Here is a 26,347-nt window from a genome sequence, read left to right as displayed (position 1 = left end):
GAATAGTAATTGATACCTCGTGTAAATTTTCGATTCTATAAGAATGATTGCAAGTAGAAAAATAATTCCCATGTATATATATCATAAAATTAAGCCATGCAAGATGAATCTAGCAGATCTTTTGCGATACGCATTTTTCCACCCTCAGATGTGCACCAAGGAATTCTTGAAAATAAAAACTATCCCCCTTTATAGCAGCTCATTCAGTACACAGAAAAATGAAAAATATACTATTTTTCATTCCCGTTCATCGTTACATAGTGTTGCCAGTTGTGTGCATATCTGACTTACATTGATGTTTGTAGAAACTGTGTTTATCCTCAAATGCGATTGTCATTGGTGTATGATAAATGCTTTGTTAAAATAAATATCTGATCCTGCGTCTTTTAGTTTTATATGTCCACCCCCACATGCTGCAGTCAGTGATGTATCATTCTCACCTTGCTGATTGATAGCAGCTTCGGCTTCTATTAGCTTCTTCACTACACTCATATGTCCACCCTTACTTGCTACAGTTAGTGGTGTATCAAACTCATCTTGCTGATTGATATCAGCTTCGGCTTCTAGTAGCTGCTTCTCCTTCACTACACTCATATTTCACCCCCACATGCTGCAGTCAGTGGTGTATCATTCTCACCTTTCTGATTGACATCCGCTCCGACTTCTATTAGCTCCTTCATAACACTCATATGTCCATCCTTACTTGCTGAAGTCAGTAGGGTATCATACTGACCTTGCTGATTGATATCAGTTCCCAACTCTAGTAGCTCTTTCACAACACTCATATGTCCATCCTTACATGCTGTTGTCAGTGGTGTATTAAACTTACCTTGCTGATTGATATAAGCTCCGGCTTCTAGTAGCACCTTAACTACACTCATGTGTCCACCTTTACATGCTGCTGTCAGTGGTTTATAAAAGATACCTTTCTGATTGACATCAGCTCCGGCTTTTATAAGCTCCTTCACAACACTCATATGTCCCTCCTTACATGCTGCTGTCAGTGGTGTATTAAGCGTACCTTGCTGATTGACATCAGCTCCGGCTTTTATAAGTTCCTTCACTACACTCAAATGTCCACGCTCACATGCTGCTGTCAGTGGTGTATTAAGCGTACCTTGCTGATTGACATCAGCTCCGGCTTTTATAAGTTCCTTCACTACACTCATATGTCCCTCCTCACATGCTGCTGTCAGTGGTGTATAACACTTACCTTGTGGATTGACATCAGCTCCGGCTTTTATAAGTTCCTTCATTAAACTCATATGTCCCTCCTCACATGCTGCTGTCAGTGGTGTATAAAACTTACCTTGCTGATTGACATCAGCTCCGGCTTTTATAAGCTCCTTCACTACACTCACATGTCCCCCCTTACATGCTGCTGTCAATGGTGTTTCATTTTTACCTTGCTGATTGATATCAGCTCCGGCTTTTAGTAGTTCCTTCACTACACTTATTTGCCCTCCCTCACATGCTGCTGTCAATGGTGTGTTAAATTTATCTTGTGGATTGATATCACCTCCGGCTTTCAGTATGTGCTCTACTATGCTTAAATGACCGCCCTTATATGCTGCTGTCAGTGGTGTATCATACTGACCTTGCTGATTGATATTAGCTCCGGCTTCTAGTAGCTCCTTCACTACACTCATGTGTCCACCTTCACATGCTGCTGTTAGTGGTGTATCAAACGTCCCTTGCAGATTGATATCAGCCCCGGCTTCTATTAACTCCTTCACTACACTCATATGTCCACCCCCAGATGCTGCTGAGAGTGGTGTATCATCCTCACTTTGTTGATTGATGTCAGCTCCTCTCTCCATAAGCTCCTTCACTATACTAATATGTCCAGCCCCACATGCAGCTGTCAGTGGTGAATCATAAAACATATATTGCCTTTTCTTGTTTGTTGTTTGTATATCAACATACTTGATTAACATTCTTACAGTCTCTAAATCTCCACTATAGCAACTCAATAAAAATAGACGACCATGTTCAGAAACAGACAGCTCATTGTCCTGTTTTTGATTTCTTGCATTACTATTGGAGTCAAATAAATATAATTTATCTCGTTCAATGTCATTCTCTTTCTCTTTTGCTCCATAGATTGACTTGGGGCTAAAGGAATTCAAAAAAAGATCAATAAATGTTTCTTTGTGTAAATCGGTTTGTTCCAAAATATATCGAAGGATCTGACTGTGACCGTAGCAAACCACCCACATAATAACTCTCACACTGTATGTATTTTCTATTATACCTCTTTCATTCACCAACACCTCCTGTCTGCACCACTCTTTGCTCCTCTTATCCCTCTGAATACTCTCTTTTGCTACATGAAATCCTTTACTCACCACATTAGACACATCTTCCTGTTCTGACAGAAATAAAGATTTCAACTCTGTGTAAGTCTTTGTTTTTAACACCTCTATAAAAGCCTCGCATACCTTAGGATGTTTTAAAACATTATTCATAAAAACATCATACAGTTCCATATTTTCTATATCGCTATATAAGCGCTTTGCTAATATCGGATAATGACCTTCTCTTAACCTTATACAGAGATCAAATGACACAGTTCTAGCACTACCAGAAACTTTTTGCTCTTCGCCACTTGGTTTTTCACCCCCACAGACTTTCATTTTGTTAGCAATGTAACTACTGCTAATATACTGCAAAATCAGATCTGGACACTGACAACCAAAATGATAAGCAATGATTTCAAACATAGAGTCGTGAATAAAGGTATACTCAGAGCCACAAAGCTTTGTGTATGTCCTCTCCATTTCTATTAATGCATCAACAAATTCAAAGTTTTCCGTTTGACAACTGACTTTACATTTCCGAAGAATGTTTTCTTTCATTTCATTGAAGTTTTTAATAACCTCTTTCTTTTCTGTTCCTTCAAGGATATTTTTCGATATTTTGTTGTCATTCATCATGCACAAAACCAAAGAAACATAATGGATTCTATTTTGCTTTTTCACTTTTTCCAGTTCCTTTAAAAGACACGGAACTGGATTTTCAAAAAATACAGATCCATACAACTGGAATTTCTTTTCCGTTGAAAACAGTTTGCAAAGATAAGGAAACATTTTTGATGCAGATTTCAAATTTGCAGGACACAACAGATTTACGTCGATGTTGTATTTTTTCAGAATATTTTCTTTGTCAGAGTTAGTTAATGCATTAGCTTCACTATGTAACAGAACAATATTGTTTTCATCCTTAAAAAATGATTGTGATTCAATTGCTTTCCTGTACACAGCTTCTCTGCATGTCATGAGAGTTTTTGACTTTGACATAAACGGATTCGATATTCTATGCTGGTAATCGTAGAAAAGGTTAAATTTTGTCTCTTGAAGTCCAAATACACCTACCACATCATCAATGACAAAAACCTGTGGATTACAAGGATCACAGTATTGCTTTATCTCTCTTATTTCATTCATAGGTACAACCTCATATCCTTCATGTTGTAACATCAGGGCAATGTGACGAGATGTCGCTGTTTTTCCAGATCCTGGGACACCAACAAACGTCACATGAGTCTGATTTTTCACCTTTTCCAGCATAGCAGGGAAGTTATGGCATTCGTGGAAAACTTTATCATCTTCTTCCCACTGTGACACTTCATTTTTATGAATAACTGCAATCGAAAGAAAATAAACTTTTAGGTTGAATCAATGTAACATATTTCGGTTTCTGAAGTTACAAACCATGGTATTGTTGAGTGAATGACAACTTAGTCTATCTATGAAAGGATATAGAAAGGCATATAAAAACTATACAGGTACCATGTATTTTAAATGTTAGATTTTGAATGTTAAAGTAAAATGTTAAATATAGAAGACGTAGATTTTTTAAAAAAAGTTTCAATTTTTGTTGACACATGTAGTTGCTCATGTATTTCAGTAAACAGATATCAATATGTTTAAGGTGGAGTAACATACTGAGCATATAAATTATAGTTACATTTTTAGTTTGGACTTATTAATGTTTCAATATTTTGTTTGAATTACAATTAATTATCAGTACAGTACTTTTAAATCCGAATTTAATCGCAAACTGATGGAAATTGGATTTTATTTATATATTGCATGCTGTTGTGAATGGCATTGAAAAATTTTACCCGAAGAAAACCAATGCCAACCAAGGTACCACAAAGGTTTACAAGGGGTAGAATTTTCGATGTTTCCCTGAACTTCATACAACAAGGCCTTCACCGGCATACGGTGACGTCTCCATATGAGTGAAAAATTCTCGAGAGGGACGTTAAACAATATACAATCAATCAATCAATCATACAATATTTTTGTTATTATACTGAAGGGTATGGAGGTAACGAACAATATTGTAGTGCTTTTAGCTGTCGGCACCACAAATATCGCCAATATATAGCGAATAAACAACAAACACGAGCTGGCCACAAAATGTGCTTGTATTCTGTGTACAGTATAGCCCGCGTAATGTCACGGGAGATTACTAAAAAAGAACACTGTAAAAATAGAAATAAAAGAAGTCTATAAAACTAGTCCATTTTCACCACACTGCCCCCCTCTAGGCTCCTTTAAGTCCACTAAAGGTTAAGCCGACTTGGGCGACGTATTTCACGGCCAGCTCGAGTCCGCAGTGGCCTCGATTCTTGTCCAGCAATAATCTCCTCTGGTGCCTCCAGGGAATCACCCGAGTCCATGATTTCTTGGTTGGGCGCTCTGTCTGTTTTACTGTTCACTTCATCTTGACATTCCTGTATGGTTTCCAAGTCGTTCTCTTCTGGGAGATTAAACCTGTTGACCCAGCCGGGTACGAAATCAGAGGTATATGCCTTAAGACGATCATGATGAATCACAGCCGACTTTTTGCGTCCTTGTACCTCGTACAAAACAGGCCCGTATTTCTTTTTGACGATAAAAGGCCCCTCCCAAACAGATTGCAACTTGGGCGACTTACCCACCTGTTTTGCCATTTTGTTGACATACACCAAATCACCTACTCCGTATTGCTTACTGGAAATGCGCAGATCATAAAGACGCTTTTGCTTTATCTGCGCCTGCTGAAGTGATTTCCGCGCAACATCATGAGCTGTGCTCAGAGCATGTTTAAGCTTCTCGATGTATGTTGGGGTATCGGTGGGTCTCGAATTGTCTCTGGATCCTTAAAAACTAGTTCGGCCGGTTGGTGTACCTCTCTACCCAACATCATAAAGTTTGGGGATATTCCTATGGCTTTGTGTGGAGTGCTTCGGTATGCAGAAAGTAAGAGAGGCAACTGTTCATCCCAAGTTTTCTGCTCTTTGTCGACATAACAGCGGATCATTTGCAAAACTGTCCTATTGAAGCGTTCAACCTGACCATTAGAGGAAGGATGATAAGGTGTGGTCCTTGTTTGAGCAACTCCTAGTAATTTGCACACAGTCCTGAACAGGTCACTTTGGAAATTTCTGCCCTGATCAGTATGGATCTCAAGAGGGGCGCCAAACCTAGCTATGAACTCCTCCACAAGCTTTCTTGCTGTTGTCTCACTGCACTGGTCAGGGAAAGCATACGCCTCAACCCATTTTGTGAACTGGTCAGTTATTACCAGAATGTACTTATTGCCACTTGAACTTGCAGGGAATGGGCCAAGTACATCAATATGCAAACGATCTAGTGGAGCACCATAAATGAAGGACTGCATTGCTGCTTTGCTTTTACGAGCTCTCTTTTCCATACCACATGTGGCACAACTTGATACATAGTGCAGGGCATCTGCTGTCAGACCATACCAATAGAAGCTGCGTTTTACCCTGTCCAGAGTTCTTCTTTCACCTTGGTGTCAAGAGTATGGTGGATCATGACAACTCTCTATTACTTTCCTCCTGAGTGATTTTGGCACAAACAGTCGCAGTGACCGTGTGTCTGAATCATGCAACCATTCGTAGTGGAGTATACCATTGACAAGACAAAACTGCTGAAGATTGAGGAAATAACTCCTAGCTGCTGGGCCAAGGATTCTTAAGTCGCAGGACTCCGGTTTGTCATGTAACAACCAACTGGATACTAGTTGCGCTTCTTTGTCCTCAGATTGTGCGGTTTTTAAATCCTCCTTTTCCAACCAGTTACAGGTAGCAGGTTCAGAGGGTGTTACTTCACGAACTGTCAACGGTACAATATAATCAACGTCCTCTGTAAATCTCTCCCACTGCTCTTCAACTCTCTGGCAGTATGCACACCCACCACAAGGTAACGACTTAGAGCAAGTCCCAGCACTGTAACAATCACAAGTTGTCGTATCTAGCCGAGATAAGGCGTCTGCATTGCCATGAGATTTTCCTGCTCGGTGCTGAATGACAAAAGAATACTGACTCAATTCCTCGAGCCACCGAGCCAGTTGACCTTGAGGTGATTTGAAGCGGAATAGCCATGCCAAACTGCTGTGGTCAGTCCTGAGGAGGAATTTTCTGCCTAAAAGATAATGCTTGTACTGGTGACAAAAGGCAACCACTGCCAGTAATTCTCGTCGAGTGACACAGTACCGCTCCTGTACAGGTCCTAGGCGTCTGCTGGAGAAAGAAATCACCTTTTCAACACCATCCTGTTCCTGAGAGAGGACCGCTCCAATGCTGAAATTGGAGGCATCTGTGTCTAGAATCATTGTACCCTTAGCAAGTGGGTAAGCAAGGACTGGAGCTGAAGTAAGTGCAATTTTTAGCTCCTCAAACGCTGTCGCCTGTTCTTCACCTCATTGGTATGGTACACCTTTGCGTGTGAGGCTGTGTAATGGACGAGCTATATCAGCGTACCCTTTCACAAATCTGCGATAGTAGTTCGTCAACCCTAAAAAAGCTTGGATCTCCTTAAGACTTCCTGGAATAGGCCATCTCTGCACATCTTGAATCAGCGAGGGATTTGCTCGAATCCCATCTTTACTTACAACGTGACCCAAAAATATGACCTCCTCTTGGAATAAGCTGCATTTTTTAGGCTTTAACTTAAGTCCAAATTCTCGAAATCGGAGGAACACTTTTCTCAGATTACTTAGGTGCTCATGAAATGTACTCCCCGTGATGATTACATCATCTAGGTAGATAAGAAGGATGATCCATTGAAGTCCTCTTAAAACCAATTCCATTCCTCGTTGGAAGGTAGAGGGCGCATTGCAGAGCCCGAAAGGCATTCGTGTGTACTCAAACAAGCCATGCCTGGTAATAAATGCAGTCTTAGGTCTGTCACTTTCAAGAACTTCAAACTGGTGATACCCACTCATAAGGTCAAGTGTGGAGAACAGTTTGGAACCCCCTAAAGTGTCCAGACACTCCTCAATCTTAGGTAGGGGATATGCATCTTTCTGTGTGACTTCGTTTAGTTTCCGATAGTCCACGCACCAGCGTACTCCACCATCCTTTTTGCGGACTAACACTACAGGAGATGCCCATGCAGAGCTTGAGGGAACTACCACGCCATTTTCCAACTGTTTTTTTCAAATATTCAGCTTCTTCACTCTGGAAACTTAGAGGTGTTCGTCTCGCAGGTTGTCTGATAGGTTTTGCTCCATCGGTGTTGATTTGGTGCTTAATTGCAGTAAAAGTGCCAAGATCATAGTCCTCTCTCGAGAAAATATCCTCAAATTCAGACAGTAAGCTGACAAGTGCTTGTTGATCCGATTTAGTCATATTCTTAGATGATTTCTCTGCCAGCTCTACTAGATGGGCTGGTACAGTTCCATCTTCAGCTTGTCTGCTTATCGTTTCTTCAACAGTGACTTCACTTTGATGTACTGCATCTACACTTACTGCATCAGCATCCTCACTGACTTCTGTCAACTTCCCCAAATGGGTTCCCTTAGCAAAGCGAATTTTCTTATCTCTGACATTTAAAACCCGAACAGGTACTTTGTCCTTCATATTGACTAAGCAAGATCCAACCAAAACACCATTAGGAAGATTATCATTGCAACTGTCTAAGACAGACAATAGACCACTTTGGGGTACTTGTACTCTTCCAACAATAATCTTCTCACTCTGAGGAGGTATCCAACAGCTTTCATCGACCATTACAGAGCTGCAAGCTGGGTAACTGTTATCACAGCTCAGGGTTCCAGATATTATTTCTTTTCCAATGCGAAGGTTACCTTGACCTGTGAATATAACAGCTTCTAGGGAGTTGAGAATATCCATTCCAATCAAAACAGAATCCCGTATTGGTGCAACATATACTGGCCAGTGGGTTGATTGGCTGCCAGTTTGGATTGTCGCAGTGACACCTCCAAATGCAGTCATCTCTGCACCATCTTCCGCATTCATGAGTCGAACTTGCTTGCAGTTACTCGTAACAATCCCTGCCTCTTGGGCAATGGCTGAAGAGACAATAGTAGCATCCGCACCAGTATCCACAACACCTTTGGTCTGGACATCATTCACAAAGACAGGGACTACGATTCCTTTCCCAGCTCCATGAAGCCTTGTGCACTTGATTTGTTCTGCTGTCTTTGATGTCTCTTCCTTTACTGTTGGCATTTTCTGTTCCTGCAATTTTTTGATTGTTTGGGGTCGAGATTTGCAGTCACTTTTGAACTGCCCCGTCTATCCACATTGAAAACATCTACTTTCTATATCCTTAAGTAGGTGGTCTCGTTTCATTCTCTCTTTCTCCTGGTTACGTTTCAGTTGCGTCTCTATTTGCTTAAGACGGTGGTCTAGCTGCTCCATGGTAATATATGTGGGTTTTTGAATCCGCTGCACTCCAAGAATTTCTGCCTCGTCATCAGGAGGACTGTCATCATCAGAATCATCTGTCCAGGTTACCCTCCTAGTCCTTTCTCGCCTCTGATAGTCATTATCTCGTCCAACAGTGGCTCTGTAATTGTGCTCTTGATATGTGACAAGCTCTATCGCTTCATTAAGTGTCTTAGGGTTTCTGTTTAGCACATCATATGCAATCCGGGAATTACGGTATCCTCTCAAGAAAGATTCTGCAGCAAGTTGATCTTGCATTTCCAAGTCAGTACCAGGATAAGCTTGGGTAATTAAGCGACGCACTTCTTCACCAAACTCATCATTTGACTCTCCCTTTTGTCGGATCTCGGCCAGTTTCCTGCGAACAGTGGCTGGAGGGTCCTTCCGCCCGAAGCGTTTAGTTAGGCTGTCACGTATTGAGATGTAGTTGGCTGTCATCGCTTTAGGCAAGGAGCAAACATACCACATTGCCTTACCCTTCAGACTTTCATAGAGGCGGTCTATTTTCTCGGTTTCCATCCAGTTATACCGCTCGGCTAGTCTTTCAAATGGAACAAGGAAAACTTCAATTTCTTCCTTGCCTTCATAAGTCGGGAGTTTAGTCTGAGGACCTCTTGGTGCAGCTTGGTTGTTCTCCGAGGATCTAGATCCACCTCGGGAGCTAGGTTGATAAGGAGAGGGTCGTTGTCCTTCCCTAGCTTCAATGACACGCAAGGTTTCATCAAATGGTCGGTCTGTTCCCCTTCTGTCTGAGGGGAAGTCGGGTGCATAACCAGCAAATGAGGGTGGCTGAGATGATGGTGTCCACCAAGAAGTTGCATGACCTTGTGACCTTGGCGTTGGTGCAACATCCGAAATCTGTGAACTAACTGGCGGATACTGTCCAGTATGCATTAATCCTGAAGCCGCGTGTGGCCTCGGGGTTGAAGCAAATGGTGGTATTCGAAGAGAATGACTTATCTCCTCCTTCGATTCCTCAAGAAATTTCTGAAACATGGTTTGTTGAATAGCGATCTGTTTTGTGGAAGATTCTTTTATTTCTTGCATAGTCTGTGCAAATAATTCTTGATTATATGGCTGCTGTCTGTCAAAAGAAGAACTGAAAGACTCAAGTGTCTTGTGCAGCCAAACATTGTCTTCCTCATTTTTATTGTCAGTCACTACTCCACTGTCACTTTGTGTAAAGTCAGTATTCTTTATCATTTCATCATCAGTGTTTTCGGCCTTGTTCGCCATGTTGGAATGAGAGGAACTCTTGTTCATCTACCTCAAGTGCATCACATGGGGTGTAACACTCCCTGATAATGTCAAGCTCGAGTCGCCGTAACCACTTCTGGGACAATAGATGGCCTGGGTGCAAACCGTCTGATAGCAACTCAAAGAAGTATCTCTTTTTTCCCCGTCTGCAGTCCCGCAAGTCAGCGTTGAACTTAAGTGTGTTTCGACCTAGGCCTTGATTTATCTGTTCAATATGTGTATTGAGGAGATCTACCTGTATCTCAACTTCTTTGTCCGAGTCGAGGAATACTGTTGGATTCTGATGCCCCTTGATATCGTTGTACAGGGAAACTAAATAAATTGGTATGCCAATAAACTTAATGCGGCAGTTATTACCAAGAATAAAATCTTTGGCCCTGTGTAGCTCTTTCACAACAGATGATACTGTATCAGTCACTTGACCACGAATGTTTATATATTTTCCTTGTTTTTCTGTTATGTCACAAGTTCCACCCCAAAAGTAGACTGTTACTGGCTTGTGTCCTTTAGTAAGATGAGGGAACTCCTGTATCAATAGGTCTACGAGCTCCTTGGTCGTTGCCCCCTTCTAATACAGGAAGACGAGTGGTAAGGATGTGTCCTGTCTTATCTGCTCCAATCGAATGCCTTTACTGTCGGAGACCAAGACTGCTACGCTTCGTGCCTCTTCCTGTGGAACTACCAATGGTCGTGACTCTAGGAAATGTACCAAATCCTTTTCTGACCGCTACAATAAACTTTGTTCGCAGTGAACAATGAAAATTATTTGATGTCCAAAGTGATCGCAGTGAGCACCAAGGGCATGCAAATTTGTTGACAGTAATTTTATTCAATTAATTTTTCCCCTTAATTTGGTTACTTATAATTATCTAATCCTCCTAAATATAAATGAATTTTGTTTTATTTCAACAAATATTCATGAATTTACTTGTAATTTACTCGAAAACTTTAATTGTTAAACTTCGGTTTTTTCTTTTCCTAAAAAATTGGTGCGAGTATGTTCTTTAATTTGTAAACACCCTGTACCTCTAGAACTTTAATTCTATAAATAGATTACATCAACAAACATTCAATTTGCAGGATAAATTCAATAAAAATTAACACTTGTTGAACATAAAATTAAAGAAACAAGATCTTTCTGAACACGGCAGTGTTTAGTTACTGAGTACCTCGAGATATTCCCAATCGGCACCCCCATACATTTTCCGTGAAACACGTGCGCTTCGCTGTGACAATCTGTAAATCGTCAAAATAAACAAAAATCCGTCCTAATGTGGAACAATCCTGGACGAATCCCACTTATGTGACACCAGTTGTAGTGCTTTTAGCTGTCGGCACCACAAATATTGCCAATATATAGCGAATAAACAACAAACGCGAGCTGGCCACAAAATGTACTTGTATTCTGTGTACAGTATAGCCCGCGTAATGTCACGGGAGATTACTAAAAAAGAACACTGTAAAAATAGAAATAAAAGAAGTCTATAAAACTAGTCCATTTTCACCACAATATTCAAGTCCAAAAAGCAATACAAAAGAGGAGCAAAGCAAACACGTGCCTTTAAATCATTAGAGGTGTGATCAGGTGCCATGGAGGAGTGAGCATCCCCTGCCAACTGAATGTTTTATACAATTACAAATCATAGTGAGGTACGTATAAGACCCTGAATTGTTCCAAGTCAGTATTTATTTTGTAATATCCCCACTCGTCAAGTTTTTTTGATAGTTGCTTTATCTATTAAGCTAGAGAGCATGAGCATGGTTTCATTACTCAAATAGTAATAGTATTTAAAAACAAACGTTTCATGATAAATTTATTCACATAAAAGAATAATATAAAAAGAAGGGCTTGTTTTTTAACAGACAGTTTGTTTTACATTGTGTTGTTGATACTTTCCACTCATACTTTGTGCAAAGCTGCTACAATATTATTAAATGAACAATGTTAATGTACACATTGTCAATGTCTATGTAGCTGGGGCCACCAATGTATCCAATAAGCAGATGTAAGACTCGGAAGGAGAAGCAGATTATTAATATCAAGGAAGTGACTCAATGATTTGTTATTAAATATATGATCAATCCCTTCGAGGCAACCTCCCGTCAAAAATATCTGCGGATTAAATATCAGTTGGGTTTAATTTTCCTCATTTCAATATATTTTGATGTGAGTTCTAATTCAATCATTCTCAAAATATTCTGTAAAAATTGAATAATAAACTTTCTCTCAAAATATAATTTGAATGTAAAAACTTGTAAACTCGTGAATTTCAAATGCGTTGGCTATTTATGTTCTTTTTTAAAATGACATTGTACTCAAATATACCAATATCAATATATTTAACTGATTTTTAAAAACAGAAAGTTATACATATAAGTTTACCTACAGCATCACAAAATTTTTTAAAAGATTAAATTTTCATTTTTAAATAATACACATTCACACGTCAAATGTAAGATTTTACGTTCTCCTCATAGAGGAAAAACGGACCATATTTCAAAATAAATGCTGGCAAAAATGTGCGATCAAACTTTTTTTTTTCAACCAAACAAATATGTCACTATATACTGGTGAAGGGCTTCATATTAAGACCATGATTCGAAACAGTCGCAACTTTCACTTCAAAGGTCTGAGTGCTTAGCAAAGGAGTAGCATTTAGTTGTATAGACCAGTTAATGTTGTTTTAATATTGTTTGTGAAGAGATCTGTACAACAAAATATTTAAGACGTGGTGTGAATCAGATGTGTAAAGTCTTTATTCACAAGTTTAACGCTTTAGAATTTTATTATCATTGTTCATTTTAGGATTAAGAATCAATGAGATTAATAAAGCAATTTCTTCTAGGTCTTAATCTCAACTTGCAAAATTATAGGAATTAAAAGTAAATAAAGATAGAGAACGAAGCTGTGTTTTGTAAGAGGGGTCACTGCAATTCATGAATTTCCATTTTTATTCAAAGTTATTCAGATCTTTAAAGCTTAAATACATGGTGAGTGCATTCTTGCCCAAAGAATGTTTTCACTTAAGCATAGTGCAGTGGCCCCTTTTTTGGACCCCCCTCACTTTATCTAATTAACTCAAATCTTGATAATTTTACACATAACCGATATTTATTTATCAGTGTGGTATAATATTTGCAAAAAATTTCATTGAAAACAGCGCTTTAGTTTTATTAAAAGTAATTAAAAACCCCTCTAGTGGATGCTAATTCCGCAATCTTTCGCTTATCCGAGTTGGGTTTTAATTGTGTCACATTTATATTCGGAGAAGGCGCGGCATTTTGTTGATAGATTGAAAACATGTAATAGACAGTTATAATGGCTACAAAATCTACAGAAAAGTAGACACAACAAACTTCTCAAGATTTACGCCAGTTTTTTGTTGTTTGTTTTTTTGGGGGGGAGGGGCACTGGGGGATCTTGCGCGGGGATGTACATGTATGATTTTCCCCTCAATACTTCATAAATTCTAGGTGAAAATTTCACACTTTAAAAACTGATAAAGTAAGCCTACAAGGATGTAAATAAAAACGGAATAAAATCCCATTAAAAAAATATCTTTTAAATTTTCTAAAAGATAAGTGCCGTATCAAATTTATTAAGTCTCTCTCTCTCTCTCTCTGTGTGTGTGTGTGTGTGTGTGTGTGTGTGTGTGTGTGTGTGTGTGTGTGTGTGTGCGTGAGTACTTTTAAAAGTATAGTAAATACTTAGTACATGTAATGGTGTACGATTTATTTGTTTCGATGTTGCGTGTGGTGAAATTTTAATACTAAAACAATTTATTAATTAATGTATATGTGATTGCTTTTTTGTTTGTTTGTTTTTTTATGGGGGGGGGGGGTCCCATAAAGCATTTTTGTGTTAAATCATCTACAGACTTCTATACCCTGTGTATATACATATTTACAGTAAAAAACAACAAATATAACATACACTTTAAAGGAGAATTTTGGTCAATTTGCCGGGGGCCACTTTTTGTACACTAAGTGCAATCATTCTTTCTCAAAACGAAGTAATTTTTGGAAAACAGCCAACCATTTTCTGAGGAAAGAATACAAAAACTTTATCTCCAGGCTTAAACTTCTCCCATGACAATTTCATATCGTGGTACCTTTTTTGTCTGTTCATCGCAGTTTCTAAATTCTCCCGCACGAAACTGTGTGCTCTTTCTAATTTCTCTCGAAGAGTCTAGGCCCAATGATTAGGACTTTCCTCTTTCATAGTCTCAGCCATTTCATACATCAAGTCTACTGGAAGCGATGTTTTCCTACCGAGCATGAGCATGTTTGGTGTGAAACCTGTAGACTTATGTTCAGCAGATCGGTATGCCATCACGACATAGGGAATATTTGTATCCCAATCTCTGTGGATGGTAGGGAGTGGTTCTTGTCTTTTGTATGTTCAGAAGTCTGCATATCTCCGTAAAGAGCTCACTTTCGTATTGTCTACCTTGATCTGAATGAATTATTCTGGGTGTACCGAATCTTACAACTACTTCTTCTACGATCAATTCTGCAACAGTTTTAGCCTCCATGTAAGGCATTGGGAACGCCTCTGTCCATTTTGAGAAGTAATCAGAAATTACCCAACCATATCTTTTCCCATTCGCTGTCATGGGCAACTCACCAAGAATATCAGTTGCTATGCGGTCCATAGGCATGCCAGAGGGTACAATTTCCATGGGTGACACCTTCTTCTTATTAGGGTTTTTCCGCATGGTACAAGCATCACAGCCTGTAACATATTGCCTTACATCTTGTAGCAAGCCCTGCCAATTATATCTTTGGAGAACTCGAGCTAACGTTTTGTGAACTCCTAGGTGTCCAGACGTTCTATCATCATGACAATGTCTTAGAATATTGCGCCTCTCAAATAGAGGTATAACTTGTTGTAACATATCTTCATTTGTTTCCAACACCGTCCAGCGCCTTGAAAGTATACCGTTCATTAGAGCTAGTCTGTGCCACTGGCTCCAAAGTGATCGAAGAAAGTAACCTACACTTCTTATGTCTTCTAACACAGGCCTCCTGTTGTTCTCAAGCCATGACTTGACAAGAGATATATCTTTGTCCCGTTCTTGTATTTCCAAAAACGTCATATTGCTAGTGTTTTTTTTTTCTCAAATACAGATCGAAGTTGGTCTCCAGTTCTTGTTTTCGTCATCTTGCTTGAACATGAATCGTTCCCACACTGTTTAAATGGAATTCTAAGGAGTGCATCAGCGTTTTTATGTAATCTTCCTGGCCTATGTTGTACTTCAATCTCATATGTAAATAGCGTTTCTATCCACCTTGCTAGCTGACCTTCTGCATCTTTCTTGTTCAACAGCCATCTTAATGAACTATGATCTGTTGGAACAAGAAAAGGCTTCCTGTACAGATAATGTCTGAAGTACTTGACAAAGTTCACTTTGGCCAATAGCTCTTTTCGTGTCACACAATATTTACGTTCAGCCTTTGTCAAGCATCGACTTGCATAGCTTATAACCCTTTCTTCTCCGTCATGTACTTTGGACAAAATAGCTCCAACAGCCAAATCAATGGCATCTTATCAAGTATATATGGTTTGGAAAATTCAGGGTTTTAAAGCATGGGTGCTTTCATTAGTTTTTCGCGCAAAATCTCAAAGGTTTCCTGACATTCCTCAGACCATAAAAATCCTTTGCCTTTCTGTGATAGCACATGGAGTGGTTAACTAATAGAGCATTGTTCTGACAAGTCCATTTCCAAATGACTTCTGTCTTTTTCAGGTCAGTTGATATTTCCTGTTTAGACACTACATATCCGAGGTATTCAACTTTTCGCACTTTCAAGCAGTCTAAGCCTAAAACTGCATCAATAGTCATGTCTGCAACAAATACTGTTTGAAATATCACTTTTTTGGCGAATTTAAGCCCCAAAACTGTTTTTCCATGTACATTAAGAGAAGTGCCTGAAGCTGATAAAATCTTCTGACTCATCTCATTCAATTCCACGTCATGCTTCAAGCGGATTGCATCGAACACCTTACGTGAAATAAGTGTAACTGTGGCATCAGTGTCAACTAATATCACGGCAGACACATCATTGATGGTACTACGAATGTACATGCCTGTTTCATTAGACTTTTTGTGGATTTCAATGGAACCCTTAGATTTCTCTTCTGACTTGCCTATATTATCAGTAGCCATTTTAAATTGTCCAGATCTCTCTTTATTGGTCTCGGTATTTCTGACAGATTTTCTTTTGCCAAAGGAGTCAAATGATCTTGGCTCAGCATAAGTCTAACTATTATTTCGACTTACGGATCTACAATCCCTCTTGAAGTGTCCAGGCTTACCGCACTTGAAACACTTTTTGGAAGTACCTGCTGTCTGCTTTTTCTTGTCAAACCTCCGAGTCGTGTTGTAAGTAGTTTAGTTTGGTTAGTACGAGACTTCTCTTGCTCAGATTTCATCTTATTTACATCTGTCTGTAGGCTCAGCAGCATCTCCTTGATAGACTTTATACCACTGTTAGTCTCATGACGAGTATTATCGCCTCCTGCTTCACGAACAAAACACTATCTTCATTTCTTCTGCGTTCTGCCCCAACTAATGCACTGTGTTTAACAGCGTGTCGAATGGCATCATTCAGATTCTGGATTCGTGACTGTTTAATTCTCAAACGCATGTCAAAACTAACAAACGAATCAATAAAATACTTTTCCCCCAATGTTTCACACACATCTGGAACTGTTGGATATGCTAGGCGTGTAAGCCGTCTAATGTCTTGGCCTAGCTGCGGTATTGTTTCTGATGCTTTTTGTCGTCTGTCCCTAAGTTGCGCCCTATACAGTTCCGTATGATTAGCACGGGAAACACGTTCTTACAGGGACTTGGACAACTCTTTAAAATCCATTTGCAGATATTCCGGTAGGTTTCCAAGCACACCTTGTGGTAGACCTTTTCAGGACACGGCCAGAAACATCCCCTTCTCTTCTTCAGACCAGTGGTTCAAGCAAGTGCGTGCATTGAAATGCGACTTATAGTCCAACCACGACGTCGTTCCATCATAAGTTGCAGGTTTCAGCTTACTGGATTTTTCATCTTTTCCTAAGCGGTGCCGAACATCATGTGCTTCAAATCTATTGTCTCTAAACCTCCGTGATGTAACATTGCTTGGAACATTTCTAGGTGTTTCAAAATACAACGCATGGTCTGAAGCTGGTCTACGTGTTCTGTCACTGATGTTGTCAAAATCCGTTTCTGCCTCGGCCTCAAGCTTTATTTTAGGTTTCGCTCCTCACAACTCTCGTCTTGGTTACGAACTCGCTTGTACCGAGGCACCAATGCCAGAATCTCTTTTTGTTATTGGTGTTGAGGCTTTCTGTCTTTCTTTTTCTCTTAAAGGCATACTCTCATTTGAGAACTCTTTAATTTTCTCTTCAATATAACTTATCTCTTTATCAACGTCATCCATGGTTCAAGACCTAAACCTAATTTTTCTCAGACAAAGTTATTAACAAAAAAATCCTCTTATTATAAAAATCACAAGTGCGTTTCAGATCAATTTCTCCCTCCGCTGCCACCAAAAATTTGTAATAAGTTTTGTGGGTTCCACCACGGATGAAGTATAGATAAAGAATTTTCCTTTACGTTACTTGACATATTTGGATTAAATAAAAGAACAAACACAATCTATAATAATCAACAACCCAATGATTTAAACTGATTCTCTATATTATTCTAATTTTCCTTAGCTTGTTATATCCTAGCCTACGTAATAAGCCCCTGGTCTGACACTATGTTTGAGTACTAGCTCGCAGACCTATAGTTTCAAACACCGGGTTCAAACGCCCGTTTATAATATAGTAATTTACTCTGTATTAGTAGCCTGTAAGGATTTATGTAACTCAAATGGTCCGTCTGCATAAATTTGAGACACCGCAAATGAGAAAACAAATACCTTACTAATGAGACGTCCTCTTCTTATGATGGCTTCTCCATAACAGAACACCGGGACTTGAATGAGCCCGCTTACATACTTTCCCAAAACCTGCTGAGTCAGAGCTTGATCTTTTGAATGTTTGAAACTTTGACTGGGCATAGGAGATAACTTTTAATTGCTAAGACTATTTTAAAACCTGATTATATAAATATTAACTCGATCAAAGGAATTTCACTAAACCATCATTCCTAAAAGTGTTTTTACTGTAAAAATATATGCAAACAGGGCATTGAAGTATGTAGATGGTTTAACACTTGAATGCTTTCTTGGGACCCCCCCCCCCCTAAAAAACAAACAAACAAACAAACAAAATCCTATCACATATACAATAATTTATAAATTGTTTTAGCTATAAAATATCACCGCACGCATCATCGCAGCAAACAAAAAACATTCTGTAAACCATAATATGTACTAAGTATTTACCATACTTTTAAAAGTACACACACACACACACAGACCGAGAGAGAGAGAGAGAGAGAGAGAGAGAGAGAGAGAGAGAGAGAGAGAGAGAGAGAGAGAGAGAGAGAAGGGAGAGAGAGAGAGAGAGAGATTTAATAAATTCGATACAGGACTAATCTTTTAAAAAATACAAAACAAATTCTTTAATGGGATTTTATTCCGTTTTTATTAGGTCACCTGAGTAAACTCAGGTGACCTATTGCTATATGTTTTCGTCCGTCGTCGTGCGTCGTGCATCGTGCGTTGTGCATTGTGCGTTATCATTTGAACATTTTCAGCTTCTTCTCTGAAACCACTGAACCCCAATTTCAACCAAATTGGTTCAGTGGTTTCAGACGTGAGAATGTACAAAAGTCTTAAAAACTTTGAACCAGGATTGAACAAGTTAAAGTGGTCAGATCTCGACAACCTCCACGTTGCCGAGAAGGTCTCAGTAGAGGCTGTTCAAGGGCCCCCGAAAGCATCTATGGGTGAAGGGGAACAAAAATTGTGAATTTCTTTATCCTTGCCCCCCCCCCCCCCTGGGGCCTGAAGGGTGGGGCCAAAACCACTTAAATTAATGCAATCTTTAAAAATCTTCTTTACTCCTGGAGAATCAAGCAGTCAAAGTATTTGCATGATGTAATCAGCATTGAGTCCTCTACCAAAATTGTGAATTTCATGGCCCTGGGGTCACGGGTTCTAGTGCTAGGGCGTGGCTAAATAAATATATAGTGAAAATGCATTATTTCTTTGAAAATCTTCTTCTTTGCTCCTAGGTATTAAATAAACTTACTGAGTGCATAGTTTTAATGAGCAAGAGTGCCTCTACCAAAATTGTGAAATTAGGACCTCAGGGTCAGGGGTTCTGGTGTTAGGGCGGGGCTTTATTGATTATATAGTGAAAATTCATGAATTCTTTGAAAATCTTCTTCTCTGCTCCTAGGTAATAAATAAACTAACTAAGTGCATAGTTAAAATGAGCAAGAGTGCCTCTACCAAAATTGTTAATCTTAGGGCCCCAGGGTCAGGGGTTCTGGTGTGAGGGGGGGGGGGGGGGCTCTGTTGATTATAGTAAAAATTCAAGAATTCTTTGAAAATTGTCTTCTCTGTTCCTGGGTATAAAGCAGTTAAACTACCTATATATTTATGAACAAGGACCCTAATCTTTCAGAATTGTGAATTTAAAGGCCCCTGGGTCAGGGGTACTACAGAGGGAGGACTGTACTTATAAACTGAAAATGAATTAATTGTTTGAAATCTGCTCCTTGGTATTAATCAAATATTTTTGAAAAGCAAGGATGCCTTTTTTAAAAATTGTGCAATGTGTGGATGTAGGCCATATGGTCAGGGGTTCATGTGTCGTAGAAGCACTACTGATTATAGCTGAATATTACTGATTAGTTGAAATGCATTTTTTGTTCCTCTGCCTCGCCTACGGGTATTAAGTAACCAAACTAAGCAACTTCTAAGTGTATAGTTATGATGATCAATGATGCCTCTTTCAAAATTGTGAATGCCATAGCATCTGGCTTAAATCATGTATCAAATTCAATCACTGGAAAGTTGTTGCATAATGCTCAGGTGACCTATAAGGCCCATGAGCCTCTTGTTTACAAACTTATAGGCTTCCTTTATCAATCTATTTTAAGTGTGAAATTCTCACCTAGAAACGACTAAGAATTGAGGGGAAAATCATACATGTACATCCCCGCGCAAGATCCCCAGCGCCCCACCCCCCAAAAGAAAATTCCAAACAACAAAAAACTGGCGTAAATCTTGAGAAGTTCCTTGTGTTTACTTATATGTATATTTTGTAGTCATTATAACTGGCTATTACATGTTTAGTCAGCCCGCGGGCTGACTAGTTATGATACGAAGAATTTCGAAGATACGAAAGAATTCTGGGGGGTAGTTCTGCAGTAAATCACTCTTTCTAATTTCATTTCAGTAAACATCAGTACACCAAGAAATCCCTATTTGACACCATGGTTATATGTAAATTTAATTTCAACTCAAACAGAAAGCCCTATATACATGTAAACAGTTCCAAACATTTTTTTTTTAAATCTGGCTCGCAGAAATTTGAGGGTTCTCATCGGATCTACGCAGCGAAGCATACAGTTGTATGAATTTATTTAACGAAGTGTTTGACGCGTCAATTGAAGGTCTTTTGTAAAGTATTTTGAAGGCAATTTATTTATGTATTAAAATCTACAAAAATAAGCTTTGGTTTATTACAAATTTTGAAGTTAATCAGTTTTTACTGGTTTTACTTTCGTTTTTTGCTAGCGCTCTCGAGCGCTAGCAACTACGTTAGTCCAAATTCCTTGAATACGCATGCTCGGCCGCCATGGTGGTGCATTCTGGGAAAACTGTGAAAACTACTACAGATAGACCGTACGATAACAATTTCGCTGTATCTTGTTGTAGCATGAAATACTGTTCATTTATTGTGTAGCTTACACTTTAAAGATAACTTCATATTTATAATATTTTAAATTCTGGGGGTTTTTTTGCTGATGGGAAAGCCTGAGTCACTATCTGATTGTTCTAATCAATTAATGTCAAGGGATTTTTTTTAATCTAAGCACAACCAAATATAGATTCTAATTTCTGATTGGTCAGTTCAGCCAATATTACAAATTCCAGAAACAGAAGCAAGATTTTACACTAAAAATAACGAATAAATCCACTCTTTGTGTTTAAAAAAATCTGATGTGTATGGCTTTTAACCTAACATATCTTGACAAAGATGACCCAAAGGACCAAGCTACTTCACATGCGTTCCAAATTCTCTGGACTCTTTACACAACATACACTAAATGAGTTATTTTCTATATTCCTTTCAACTCCCTTGAATTTTATTTGCTAAATTGCCAAGATTTAAATTCTCTTCTTTAAATCAGCTCAACATGCAATGTCTCAATCGCCTTCTTATTCATATTATATAGAGCCCCCTCCCCTCTGCAGTAAAGGTCATATGTGTTCCGTTGCACCAAAACTCCAATAGGTCAACCCCCCCTTGTTTCTTTACCTATGTGTCTATAAAATACGCTTCACAAAATAATAATAACTTTATCACTCTCCAGCCTCGATAAAAAATTAAAGAATTCGGCAAAATAAATCACTTGATCACGGATCTTCCTTTCTGTGTTTAAAAATTGCTACGGCGCTAGCTCACCTATCTTTTTAAAAGATAAACTTGTATTAAATCATGTCGATCCCGATGCAAATTAGCGAACTGATTTGTTAATGCATACAATGGATACCTCGGAAAGAGACACAACTGACTGAACTTGCTCGTTTATTGTCCCCCGCTGAAAGTGGAAGAATGGATATTAACTTCGGTCTGTCTCTCATTTCATTCGTCTGTCTGTAGTTCTTTCTGTCGCAACATTTTCATTTCCCTGCAATATGTCTAGAAGCCTTTGAGATTTTGCAGTGAAATTTTACACAACTCACTATGGCCTTTGGACGACTCCTATTGATTTTGAGGTCAAAATGTCAAGGTTATAATTTCAAAATTCTATCTGATTAAAAACTTTGTTTTCGCGCAATACGCAGCTAGGATAAGGCTGTCCGTAAAATATCAAACTGTTCAGACTGTAGTAACTTCTCTGAACTACCTAGATATGACGTCATAATAGAATATGACGTCAAGTCACTGCATACTTGAGCTGATATGACGGGGAAAGTGTCATAATTTGTACATGGCATGTAGATTTATTTCGGACCTTGTTGTTTAATTTAAGTGTTATGATTGTTTTTAAGCTCCGATGTGTTATTATGAAGTTGAACATTTGAAATTTAGATATTCTTATTTGATATGCACATAATTAAACAATACAGGAAAACTATGTGTGAAACGCTCCCCTAACACGTCCGTAGACAGAGTTAGAATTTAAGAATCGTGTTTATATTGGACTGGCACAAGTGAAAGACAAGGATAAATTGAAGATATTCTGCGTGAATCTACAAGAGAAGTATGTCCTCTAACTGAATTTTGCTGGGGGATTGTGTGTAGTTTATCCATTTTTGTATAAATTTCGATAAGGCGTGGAAAATACCCCCTCTTATGTTTCTCGTAAAATATTTTCTTAACGAGTAAAAATTAAATCTGTCCCCAGAACTTTCTACGTAACAAACTTTGCACAATATTTTTGTTTTGCACTTGTGCCGAAGCGATTTATGTGCAACATTTAGGAATGTCATAAATCTCCGTCACGTGATCAACACAGTCATGTGACATCACAAAAATACTTTATTTTAATACCTGATTAAACTATCATCTCAAGTTGACTGCAATTTCAAACAAGGGTTACATATTGAAATTAATATCTAGCTCAAAATAAAATGTATATTTTTAAGGCATTTCAGGCCTTCGGACAGCCTTATCATTACTGCGTATTTCGATAAGCCTTTCAGCTTTTGTAAACAAAATTTTATACAACAACTACCTATGGCGAAAGAAAGACCCCTATTTCTTTTTTTTTTTGTTACTGTGTGTAAAACTTTCATTTCCAGTCAAAATCTAATTTAAATCTAAATCAGATTTAGAAATCTATAATTTTGTTAAGTTATAGTTAGAAATCTGATAAATGAATTTGTATGTCTAACTTTTTAAAATTTTGTCTCAATACTACTTTTTCCGAATTTCAAGTAAAAATTCAGCTAGCTACGTCAAATTAGGATGATTAACAAACTAAGTATAAAAAAAATACCTAAATATTATGCAAAAATTAAGCGTAACAAAGCTTACATGTAATATTCATATAGGACCTGTTTGCATGAAATTTCTCTATTCTAAAAGTACTAGAAAATGTACTGGGTCCTTTACCAATATTCTCAATTAAGCTAAACTTGTTTCAATCTATCGATAAAATGCCGCGCCTATTCCGAATATTAATGTGACTCAATTAAAACCCGACTCGGACAAGCGAAACATTCCGGAATTGACATCCACTACAGGGCTTTTTTAAATACCTTAAATAAAACTAAGGCGCTGTTTTCAATGAAAATTTTTGCAAATGAAATACCACACTGATAATAATATATCTGTTAGGTGTAAAATTATCAAGATTTGAATTAATTAGATAAGGTTAGGGGGGTCCAAAAAAGGGGCCACAGCACTATGCTTAAGCGGAAACTTTCTTTCGGTCTGTCTGTCTGTCTCTATTTCATTTTTATGTAACACTTTCGTTTCCATGCGATATCACGAAAAGCCTTTGAGCTTTCCCAGTGAAATTTTATGCCATGACTCTCTGTGGTTTATGAAAAAAAACTATTCATTGTGAGAAAGATCAAAGGTGAATATCATAATTTCTTAACATTCTCCGTGTAAACCGATACCTAAATAAGCTTTTGAGTTCTTGCAATGAAATTTTGTGCCAGAACTCCCTAAGGCACTGCCCGCCCCTCTTCAAGTGTCCCCTTCGAACTCCCTCCCGGATCAGCGCATTCTTTTCTTTTTTCCTTAAGTAAGGTGCACATTTTCTCAGTATTAGCTTGATCATTAATATATAATGATCATAAATAAATAATGGGGAACTTGAAAAAAGTTCCATTCCGGAAAAAGATCTGTAATTAGAGTTAGAAATTGGAAATGTAAAAAACATTAACTTACAAAAGCCTTATACCCTAGAAGTATTTCATATCTATAATAATTAAGAAGGTTTTAGAAATTAATTTTCAAGCTTCTTTGTTAATTAAGCTACATTTTTTCATTGCTAACTCCGTTAAAAGTGCGCAAAATTCTCATCTTTCTATCACTGAATTGTTCTTTTTTGAGATCAGAGTAGTATTTCACCGAAATCCCACTTTGCATTATTTGAATTTCAGCTCTCTGGATCGCCTTCGATATTGGTTACAATAACGTTTATTGTGTTCAGTGTTTTAACAAATAATGTTTTAAATAATATGTTTAGAAAATACTGTGATAAGAGTATCTGATAAGTTTTTTAGAATTAATTCTAATGTAGGCTGTTTACATTTATACATACCCTTAACATTTTTTGGGATTACACTCTGACTCTGCAGTTCTCTGATTTCATCTGAAAAAAGTCAGGATATTTATATATTTGTCATTGTATTGAAATAGTCTAATTAATTTAAAAAGACTCCCTCATAAACAATTGAAAGATTTGAAATATTTAAAACTACGAGTTATATATACTGATTCTCAGTAGAAGAAAATAAATCTTTGAGATATCAAGAAATACCAATATATTAAATTTGCATATAAGAAAAGTTAAACCTTTGCTAGTTAAACCTTTGCTATGTTGCCATACGGGGGGCATTAGTGTTTCAAAAACACATCTTGTTAAAATTGTATTTAATTGATTTACTTAAAACAATAATTTATTTACTGAATCAAGGAGAATTCATAATAGTTCCAATACAAATAATTACTTAAAAAGGTAGTCTAATTACTATCAGGATTGAATTCTTAGATTGTCATATTGTCTGTGAGGAGGAGTTATCTTTCTTCTAAATATTCCTTCATGTAAAAAAAGTTATACAAATTAAAATGCTGTGTTAAGTACTTGAAACTTTAAACCATTTTTAAAACGGTCCTTAAAAATATACAAATATTTAATTTAGAAGGCTTTTGATGTTTGAACTAAATGTTTTAGTGCTAAATATAATAAAACAATTAAAAAGAAATAATGTCGATTTTAGTAAATATGATAAGTATTTCATTTAGTAAGTATTCTCCTAAGTAATAATATTCTAGATTTTAAGTAATTTTAGAATTACATTTACATAGTAATAATTTATCAAACCTAGTAAATAGAAAGCAAATTATCTCTTAATTAAGTAATAATGATTTACTAAAAATGAGTAGTTCATTTACTAAGTAATATAATTCCTATTATGTATTGATACTTAGTAAATTATTTTATTAGTAAATGAATCAATCCTTATAACTTATTATGTTTACAATTACTAACAATGGTAGTCATTTACTTGGTATTCTGACTAAATGGATTACTAATAATTACTAGTTTTTCTTAATCATACATCTTATTTTAAAAGCAACAAGTAAAACTTTTTTTAGAGTGAATACTGTATATTCTATTGTACAGAAACATTTTTTTTTAAACATTTTAAAACTATTTTTTAGTTTTATTGATCACAAGGGTTTAAATTACATACAGATTAATCATGAAAACATTTTACAAGCAAAATAAAATTCCCAAAAATGCAGCTCATATTGCTTTAAACAGTTTTATACAACTCATAGATAACTTCAAGATAAGAGTTTTATCTCTTTACACGATACATTATATTGTAAAATATATCAAACAAACCTGAATGCTTTTTAATAGTATGGTAGACTTCATCAAGAAGCAAAAGTTTATCAATGTATTTTTTCTCTATTTCTGGATCCATAGAACTTGATTTAATATCGTTGACAGCATCTTGGTAAAGAGTAGAAAGCCCAAAGTGTCCTTCTAATTCCAAAGTAATATCGTAAATACTTTGCCATTCCTGCTTAAAATCTGAATCCGAGAGAGAGAAATCTGATGCGTGTCCATAGTACTTGTTTCTCGTCAGCCTTATCCTCTCTATATTGGCAGATACACTTCTGTCTACTGAATCAGGAATTTCCCCCCATCCTTTAACGTGAGGAGGTATATTACACACATTACGTAGAAGAATATACAGCAAACTAACATCAAAGTCAGTATAATCCCTAGCATATTGTTTGGTTGGCAGAGGAAAGATGAGATCAGCCTGTTGTCTATTTAGATGATTTTTCATTTTTTTATTTTTTGGATCATTGATCCACTTTCTAACTTTATTTGATAAGTTAGAAGGTGTGATGTGTCTCCTAAGAATATCACGCAGCAGGTCTTGAAGAGGACCGAGGATTAATCTTGCTACTCGTGCAAGATTTGTGGTTTCTGGAGTAGATTTGTATTTTGATGATGAAGTTTTAATGCTGAATTTTTTTATTGTTGGAAA

The 26,347-nt window shown here is 37.5% G+C and overlaps 1 protein-coding gene across 1 annotated transcript; it reads right to left on the bottom strand.

Annotated features, from left to right (window-relative positions):
• Nucleotides 1–282: 282 nt before the first annotated feature.
• On the bottom strand, nt 283–26,347 carry LOC134246700 (uncharacterized; the record flags this gene model as incomplete). The annotated part of the gene is made up of 4 exons (XM_062729061.1): nt 283–2,037; nt 2,110–3,643; nt 24,379–24,417; nt 25,690–26,347. Coding segments are annotated over 4 exons (3,678 nt in total), but the record flags the coding sequence as incomplete, so codon positions are not given.

The sequence above is a fragment of the Saccostrea cucullata genome, unplaced genomic scaffold, assembly GCF_032062105.1.
Source record: "Saccostrea cucullata isolate Sc308-1 unplaced genomic scaffold, CSIRO_AGI_Scuc_v1 ctg6514, whole genome shotgun sequence".
Lineage (NCBI taxonomy): Eukaryota > Metazoa > Mollusca > Bivalvia > Ostreida > Ostreidae > Saccostrea > Saccostrea cuccullata.
This window is presented reverse-complemented; position numbering and strand designations above follow the sequence as displayed.